General features: G+C 26.4%; 1 protein-coding gene across 1 annotated transcript; it reads right to left on the bottom strand.

The window, feature by feature from the left end:
- Positions 1-4,166: 4,166 nt before the first annotated feature.
- On the bottom strand, positions 4,167-7,055 carry LOC112600255 (zinc finger BED domain-containing protein 5-like). The gene is made up of 3 exons (XM_025347441.1): positions 7,035-7,055; positions 5,417-6,061; positions 4,167-5,294 (listed from the first exon to the last, which is right to left on the bottom strand). Exons 1-3 carry the CDS (start codon positions 7,053-7,055, stop codon positions 4,167-4,169), a joined length of 1,794 nt encoding a protein of 597 aa, XP_025203226.1.
- Between the last annotated feature and the right edge of the window lie 2,913 nt (positions 7,056-9,968).

Genomic DNA, 9,968 nt, shown 5'->3' with positions numbered 1-9,968 from the left:
AACGTTGACATGAGGAACCGCATTGATGCCATTCGATATTTCAATTGGGTCATCGTGCTAATTATTCATGCCGTTGTCACAACATAAATATTTATCCGACATTTATAGAAAAAGAACTAAAAAAAAAAGCGAAAATTATTGAAGATATCTATCAATGAAAATTCATAGGATTTAATCCTACCTCACAAAGAGTCAAAACTCAAAATACTTTGAGTTTTATAATGTAGGTACGTAGAAAATGACAATATAAGCGTTTGGTGAAAATCTAAGTATCTACGGTTATTCGTTTTTGAATTATAACAAAAATTATAATCGATTTTGTCAAAAATTAGTTTTGCGTAAAAATTCATGTTTTTCCTTAAGTACTAAAATTATAGAGAATAATGTTTTTGAGAGTGTGACTTATGGATTTGTTTAAATATTGTCTTAAAATTTTTTTTTAAATTATTTAAATTTGTATTTTCTTTTTTTGTTTAGAAAGTTGAATATTAAGTCAAGTATTAATAAAATAAAAAAACCGATATTTTAAACCCTCAAAAATGTTATCTTCTATAATTTTTGTAATAGGTATGTGTTTTTACTCTAAGATTACTCAAAAACATTAAAAAAAATGATTTTATGCGTAAATGCGTTTTGTCTATATTATGCGTAAGCCAGAAAGAATTATAGCTTAAAGATATTTTAAGTTTAGACAGTATGTGGTGTACCTACATATCTACATTTAGTCGTGTCACTTCACTTCGCTTACCTAAACTTAAAATACTTTAAGTTGTAATGTTATAAGTGTATAACTCATAAACTTCTCGTCCGAATTTTAATTTTTATGCATCAAAACACTTAGAAAATATTCCACTTTAGAATATGAAATTAAAAATCTATATTTTCATTCAGAAAAGTAGAAATATTTAAAAAATTATAACGATAAAAAATATTAAAAAATATATTATTTTAAATGTTGTTTTATTTTAACTGAAAATTAAGTAAAAAAACTGTAACAGCCACTCAATACATTTCTTCAAAAAAAAAAAATTGAAGAACCGCAGATAAATTTTTGGGTACTATGACTTGAAAAGACCAAAAAACGAAAATAGCGAAACTATTTACATTTAAAAGGTACTTATTTATTATCTGGCTTTTTAGTTTTCTTGTGAACATTAGTATTAGGTTATATAATCTACTAAATACTTCAAAATTAAGTTTTACAATAGCAGGTAGCTGTAGAACCAACTACAGTATTCTATAGTCATTTAGTCATTGGGAATTCAGAAAGTAATAGAAAGATGTTTATGTCTAATAATGTCTCATTCTACAGTCTACACTGAACTACCACTCTTAGATTGGCAATATAAGGCATAAGCCTTACAGTTAATTGAGTGTAAATAATTAATAAATCATTGAATCAGTCAGCAGATAATCGTATTGTGTGTGTGCTATATACATATAATATATAAATGTACAATATTATATACATGGAGTCATGTAGGTAACATAATAATTATTATTTCAGTACAATCACCCAATTTAAGTTAGTAGATATGTCGTATACAAGTTATTGCAATGGACATATTACAATAAAATAATACATAATAATAAAATTTGATTTTAAATTATGTTCGATAAAATCTTTGATCAAAATATTTTTCCTAAATTCTACTAATAGAAAATAAAATAAATGAAAAATATATGAGACTATAAGAGCAATACTTAAGGCTGAACGGTTATCTTCTGTTTATTTAATAATTTACAAAGAAAATAATCGTTTTATATATCTGAAGTATTATGTGTCTATGTTAATCTATAAATGTATTACGATGTTAAATTTTAATCCTTAATTTGTTTTTTTAATAAAACAAAGTGTACCTACCTAAAATAAATAATTTATAATCTTATGTAAATTGTAAATATATAGAGCTTTTTTTAAAATATACTATTTTAAATAATGTCAAATAAAACTTTTATGTCAGAAAAACAAAAAATAATAATAAAAATAATTTTTTATCATTCGGAACACTGCTTTGCTCTCAAGGTTAATCATTCCTCGTCATCACAAATAAAATAATACTTCTATGGTCCACTTTAGTTATGATAATAATAACAGCAGTGATCATTAGGCAATAATGAAATGTTAATAATTATACGAAAAGCGTGCCTTTGCTATCGCATGGCTGTGTTACATAGATTTTTAGTATTTTATATTTTATTGATCATTGGTCGGTTGTCATGGGTTACGCGCCGCTGCTGTCAGCTCGTGCGCATACCCAAGGACGTTTGCTGTACGGATATACTTGAGAAATTTGACGGTAGTAATACTGTCTCGGTGGTGAAAATGTTTTGTACGGGGTGGGGAAAAACTCAAAAACGATACGGTAAGATAAACGTATAGTTATTGTTCGTATAAGGGTCCTATTATACTCAGGTATATATCAATTGCGCCGATCAGTATTTGAATGTTATAAATTGTGTACATCAATTGCGCTGATCGATTCTTAAATATATCATTATATAAACGTGTATAATACAATTTCTATTGATTTCAAAAGTTTTAAAAATGATTCAACTTCAATCATACATAAAAATAAATAGCGTCGAGAAAGAAAATAAAATAAAAAATCATAAGTATAAAAAACAAAAAACTAGCTGACGAAAAAATATCCAAATATTTAAATGGAAATTTAGATATGTTTGAATTTGTAAAACGCATAAGCTACCACTACAAACATTTTTTATAAAGTAATTAAATAAAAATCTTCATTTATATCTATATTTTCTATTTTTAATTTATTTTTTTCTTCTTCTTCTTCTTCAGCTTTTACTGTCCTTGAAGGACTTTCTGCTGACTTTCTTACTTTCTTTAATTTATTTTTTTAGAAAAGTAAATATTGACACCAAAATCAAGACAATTTGAGTATTGAACCGACATGAGAAATTATTAGACATGGCAAAATAAAATATAATATTTGACCATTTGTTCGACATATTTTTAATTGCCTCACAATCTGATAAAGCTGATGTTTCCTGATAAGTCACTTGTATATCAAATATTTTAAAACTTTTACAGTTATTGACTTTTAGATTATAAATTGTATAAATTGTGTGTAATGTATATATTTTTGTTTATTGTTGTACAAATTATTATAAAAATAATATAATTAATATAATATAATTATTATAAAAATTAAAACCAATTAAGACAGTTTTTGTCATTGTCAAATTCTTCGGTGCAATTGATGTATACCTTTTTAATACACCTTTTTTAGGTAGTGTCCCAAATCCGGCGCAATTGACGAACACCGTTATACTCATGTGTGCTTTGGTGTGCACAGTAGTGAAGGACAGGTGTAGGACAAGGACTTGTATAAATGTATATTTACAATGTACACATAATATTATATTGAAATAATTTAAACGTAACATCAATATATTTTTTCATTTGTGAATGGTTTTATGGTTGTATCAACTTTCACTTCAATATTCCGATGTATATTATTTTAATAGATCCAAACTAGCAATTTTTGTTCGTCCATTTTAAATGTTAACCAAGTTTTTAATTTAATAAAACAAAGTAGCAGCAACGTGTATTTAAGTTAGGCTAAAATGAGTTTTATTAGCAACCATTTAATAATATATCTAGTAATGTATAATACTTTTAAACAATGTGTAATATTTCTAACAACTGAAGTCTGAAGATTGGTTCCTTTTATTTTTTTCTGTTCAGAAGAACAAGGAATCGATGGGAACTATTTACCACAATACTGCCATCCGGTCTTGTATCGTTTATTCACCACTTATTAAATACGATATACATAGATGAGGTAATTTAGTTATCTTTTGTAGTAAGTACTGCAATACAAATTAATTAATTACGAAGTATAGTATAATTTAGTAGTTCATTGCAGTTCATTTATATAGGTACATTTATAATTGGTACAATAATTGATATCTGTACAGTGTACATATTGCTATTTAAATATTTCCTAAATCAGGGATGGCAAATAGGTTTTTTTCTACGTGCCAATTTTAACATAATTCAAAAAAATTTTCAGCCGTGCCATAATTATTTTTATTAGCACAGCAAAATACAAATACAAAATATAAATGAAAAATTTATGATTATAATGTAGAAAATTATGTAAAAATGGAAATAATGTGAAAAAAATATTAAATTATTATTGTTTGTTAGAAATCTTTTGCTTCATATTGGTTGAAAGGTTTTTTATATCTGGTTGATATGATGTTGATTGCAAGGTAATACATGCTGCCGAATCTTCCTCCGTTAATCTGTTCCTAGCCTTTGAATGTGTATGATTTAATACCGAAAAGAGACTTTCGCAAGCATATGTTGAAGAAAAAATTGTTAACAATGAAATTGCTAATTTTTTGACAGAAGAAAAATTTTCTGGAATATTATTCCATACTTCTAATATTATGTTGTCAACGCCGCAATCTGTTTCTTCGTTATGTATTCGATGACGTTCCAATTCTTCGATACGCTTTCGCATATTCACAAATTTATTTGTCCAAATTGGATTAGTTTGCAAATCGATTAACTGCATTTCTAAATTTTCTAATTCCATCCAATTAAGATAGTATTCATTAAAATCTTGCACATCGAATAAATCGGGATAATTAATAATTTTTATTAATTTTTCAATTTTCTTAAAATCATGAAACCTTTGTGAAAACTGTATTTTAATCAAACCAACAATATTTGAAAATTCATTGGTAAAATCCCAATTGCTTTGTTCAAAAATGTCCACTTCACCTAACATTTTTTTCACTTTTGGAAAGTATAGAAATTTTCCAGATTTGACATCGTTAATAAACATATCTATTTTCATTTCAAAACCTTTTATTAATCCAAACATGACTTTAATTGTTTTACCGCGTCCTTGTAACTTTTTATTCAAAGTGTTCAAATGTAATGTTAGATCTGTGAAAAACATCAATTTTACAAGCCACTCTGTATTATAAAGTTCTTTAAATTCAGTCTTATTATCATGTAAAAATAGGCGAATTTCGTCCAAACAATTTACAAATCGTTCTAATGATGTAGCCCGGCTTAGCCAGCGTACATTATTGCACAATAAAAGAGTATCATATTCACAGTTAACATCATTTAAAATTTTTTTAAATTGTCTTTTATGCATATCACGAGCAACTATAAAATTAATAATTTTATTAACTTGTTCTGACAATTCTTTTAAATCACTTGTGCCGACTTTGGAACACAACATTTGCTGGTGTATGATGCAGTGAAATCCAATTATTGGATGTCCAACATGCTTTTCAAATAACTTAACAAAACCTATTGATGCTCCAGTCATACGATATTGGGTGCTCCATCCGTCGTAACAGAAATAATTTTTTTTAAATTTGTGTTGAGTTTTTTTAATTCATTGACAACAATATCACAAACATCTGTACCTCTTGTTCTTTCTGGTATATTAGCTAATTTTAAAAGTTCCTCACGCATTTCATTCCCGTTTGAAAAACGTGAGAAAATTGCTAATCTAGCAGATGACTTTATATCTGTTGTTTCATCCAAACAAATCGAGAAGAAATCACAACTATTAATATCAGACTGAAGTTGATCAGAAATATTGACGGTCATTTTTAAAATTCTTTCTTTAATAGTATTTCTACTTAGTTGTAATTCTTGAATTCTCTGAAGTATCTTATCTTTATTATTAAAATCCTGGAATAAACTAGGAGCAGCTTTTAACATGACCGTTTTTAAAAACTCGCCCTCACAAAATGGTTTTGAGTGTTTGGCAATTAAATGAGAAATTTCAAAACTTGCTTCAGTGACATTATTAGAAGTTTTTACGAATTTACATAACAAATTAGATTGGTTTTCAATTACCTTCAAGCGTTGAGAAATAACTTCTTTCCTTTCAGTAATATTTAACTCTGAAATTTCTTTGTGGTTTGTTTCAAAATGTCGTTTGATAGAAGATGTCCGAGATACAATAATTTCAGAGCACAGACCGCATCGACTTTTATCTCCATATTTAATAAAACCATATTCAATTGTCCATGATGGTAAAAAATTTCGAACATCCTGTAATTTTTGTTTTTTTGCATGTGACATTTTAAATAAAAATTAATATAATAACGTAAAATTCGCACACGGTGTATTCTCTCAATACACCAACGAGAACTGATTACCTATATACGAGTAATATTAACTTGTCCACACACTTCTAGTAATCTAGTGTTCCACTATATTACAACATATAAATTATATTTTATAATAATAAAGATAAGATATCTGAGCCGTCGTAGTTCTGTACTAAATACTATTAAATAAAAAAAAAGATAAGATAACAATACCTCGTTGTGAAATATATATTATTAATATACATAAATATGGACAAATGAAAGTTTTTCGAGTGCCATCGAAAATCTCACGCGTGCCAAGCTTGGCACGCGTGCCATCTATTTGCCATCCCTGTCCTAAATCAATAATCATTTTATAATAGACTAGCTGGTGGTGGTATTGAAACTGAAGTTAAGATAGCGCATTTTCTGGTATAGGCGAATAGGGATAGCGGATAGGCGAACACAATATGTGTCATTGTGATACAATTTTAGTATTTCGATTTTTCTGTTTGAAATAAATTATCCCATGAAATCTAATATTATACTAAGTGTGATAAACATTACGAACTGCTGAATTTTATTATGGAAAAATGTTTGATTTTTATTCTGTATAGCTGAATGACAAGTATTTAGTATAAAATATAGATACAAATCTACTCTCAAAAAATGGTTCTATTTACACTATCTACTGCAGATGCAACGTCATACTGCGTATTACCGATTACAATTAATAATTAGAAATGTAGGTATGAATAAAATAATTATGTTTATTGGTAAAATATACTAATAAAACGTATATTTACTTATTACCTGGTAACTAGTAAGTATCTATAATATTATATTACTTACGATAAATCGCCGATTGTTATTTTACGAGTGTATAGTGATTTAGCTACAATTAAAAAATTTATTTATTGTGTATAAACATATACCTTTCTGTGAATGTTGACCATTGGTGCACCAAAATAATTGTCAAGTCATAATGTTTAAAATTATGCTATATGTAAGCTGTAAGCATTCACTAGGTAGTCAATATCCGTATTTTTTTTTTTTATTTGTCAACATTCGTCAATTAAATTCAAGTTTGTGTATATTGACATTCGCCGGTGACTGTTCGAGGCCCAGGACAAAAATAATCGTGAAACATACGTAATACCATTGAGTATATATAGTATACTCAATGGTATTACGTATGTTTCTATACTAAAATAAAAAAAACTGAAACACCCACTTTTTTACTGTTTATACATCAATCGAATCAAAATTTACGAATTTCCGTAAAAATGTCCAACTTTTAGTCGAAACATGAACATGCGTAGGCATAGATTTTGAATTAGATACTTGCACCAAAAAAGTCATGGGAGCGGGTATGAAATTATGGACGATACCTTAGTATACAGGTATATTATCGTCATGGAACAAATATTATAATTATTATGAGTAATGCATGGAACAAAAGGAACCATTGAATTTATATGGGTTTCTGAAAATATTACTATAATATAGATGGGCAATAAATAATAATTTTTTTGTTTTGTACGATCTATCGTATTTACTTTATTATATCAAATAATACTTTAGTGAGACAAGATGGTGGTGGCATGAACTTTTTTTATTTCATACTGGTCAGTGGTCATCCACAACTGCCATCACCAAAGTTGTATGATAAAAAATGTAATTACCGACAACTATATTTACGTAAAAATTATTACATATTTACATGTTATATTTATGTATATTACTACTCTATTTCTAAAAATTTCTTTCTTAAACATTTATGTATGATACATAGAAAATGCTTGCATAAATATTTAGTAGAACATTTTAAGTTTCTTCACAGTATTTCATCATTGCGAGAATCAGGTACAACAAGAGAACAACATTGATTTTGGCTATAAATCGAGTATACGTAAATATTCTCGTTTTTCAATAATTTTTTTTTGTTTTTTCAGATTATTTTTAAAAGTTCTGAGGGAATACTTTTGAACCTTTGTCCCTGTTTAATATAATATTTTAATTGTTTCTCAATATTGACGTTTGACAAAAAACATCTTTAACAGTGAGTGTCGATATTCATAAAAATGTACTTCATTGCGTCATCTGTACTCAGAACAAAAAATAATAATTGACATTAAAAATTTTACAAATATTACATAATTCACATAATAACATATTACTTCTGATATTATTTTGTTATACTGTAAGACCTTCATAACGACACCCGTGTTATGACGTTATACTACCTTCAAAATATTTTTAAGATATAAGATTATTAAATAATTAATGAAAATCAATTAATCAATTGATGAGCTTATTTTTTTCTTAATGTGATAGTAAATAAATTGTTAGTCTAATTTATTTTTTATAAATATATTAGTCACCCTTAGTTACAAAATATAATAAATAATAAAAATATAAGAAAAATATATTTAATTGTACCGACAAAATCTTTTACTCAAAATCAGTAATTCCTTTTAAAATTTAAATTAGTATATTAAGTTTGTCCACTTACAAAGTGTTGAAACTATAATGACCACAATTCGATGTAAGGAAAATCAGCTATGGTCAGCAAACCCTATCGAAGCTATGAAAGCATTTTACGATTGTCAAACCCGTCAAGTAATATTTATTATTTATTCAATAATTTTTGTTATTTTTCTACTTAATCCTTCTTAAAAATGTTTGTGCTCAATACAAAATAAAATAAATTGTCTTAAGCCCACCGTGTTTTTAAAGAATTTTAATTTTTTTTGTATTATGTTATCTAATATTTAATTTTTTTTTCGTGTGTCTAGGTATATTCTGAAAAAAAAGACTTTGAAAATGATTTTACAGATGATCGACATTGGACAACCGATCTCAACGACCAAAGAGAAGCATTTTATGAATATACTGAACAGGTAAACAGGAACTTTTTTCATTATCATAGTTTAAGACATTTTAAAATTATTTTTTAATGTTTAAATTATTAAATATTTTTACTATAATAAAGTTAATTAATATGCTTATGATGTTTGTGCAATATAAACACAATATAATTTAGATGTATTAAATTTAGGTAAAAATGTCAAAAAGTGTGTTCACACCACTCAAAAAACATATGCAAAAGTCACTATATGCAGATTTAGAAAAAACTATCGAAAGGTTAAAAAAACGTCTAAGACATTTTATTAGTGATACACAATTGAATGAAGTAAGATTAATTAAAACTATTTATATTTTAGAAAGTATAATTTAGTATTAACAATTTTACTTTTTAATATAATTCTAGTTTAGAATTACATATATCAAAATATTATTTTTATTTTTGGAAATATATTTTTTATTGTTTTAAAAATAATGACGAAAAAAAGTTATTGGAAATTATTAATTTTTGAGTTATATATGAAAGTTTATACAAATACAATTTTTTCCCTTGTGACCTAAGCCCATGTCAGTTTTAAATTTCTCGCAAGGAATATATTTTAATTTAAACTGTTGGGTACGTGATGAATGAAAAATTTTTCATCAAAATCTAAGTTATTTAAAATGGAAAACAGGATTCTTTACATTAGCGATTAATATAAGATTAATTATAGGAGAATTTAAATCATAATATTAAGCTACCTAACCTAAACTAATTTAATGCGAATAATGAGATTAAGAGAGAGATACGAGAACGTAAGCTACAAGTTGATAAATAGCCAGTAGATTGTAGGTATGTAGTAGTAGCGGCTCGTGAATAAATATTCTAAGGAAACTTAAATTCTATAAAATTAACTCTATACAACAACTAATAAGAAAAGCCCTTTTATTGGATAATTTATTATACTTAATTATATTTTACATACATGTACATTCATAATGATTTAAATTTCCAGTCTATT

The sequence above is a fragment of the Melanaphis sacchari genome, unplaced genomic scaffold, assembly GCF_002803265.2.
Source record: "Melanaphis sacchari strain LSU unplaced genomic scaffold, SCAv2.0 Contig62_pilon_pilon, whole genome shotgun sequence".
NCBI classification, from domain to species: Eukaryota; Metazoa; Arthropoda; class Insecta; order Hemiptera; family Aphididae; genus Melanaphis; species Melanaphis sacchari.
Note: the sequence above shows the minus strand (reverse complement) of the source record. Positions and strands in the feature narration are given on the sequence as shown.

Coding starts and splice junctions, on each gene's coding strand:
- LOC112600255 (XM_025347441.1), bottom strand. CDS start 7,055: ATGGTCAACATTCACAGAAAG. Junction 6,062..7,034: donor TGGTCAACATTCACAGAAAG/GTATATGTTTAT, acceptor CAAAAATTACAG/GATGTTCGAAATTTTTTACC. Junction 5,295..5,416: donor AAAGAACAAGAGGTACAGAT/GTTTGTGATATT, acceptor GGTTTTGTTAAG/TTATTTGAAAAGCATGTTGG.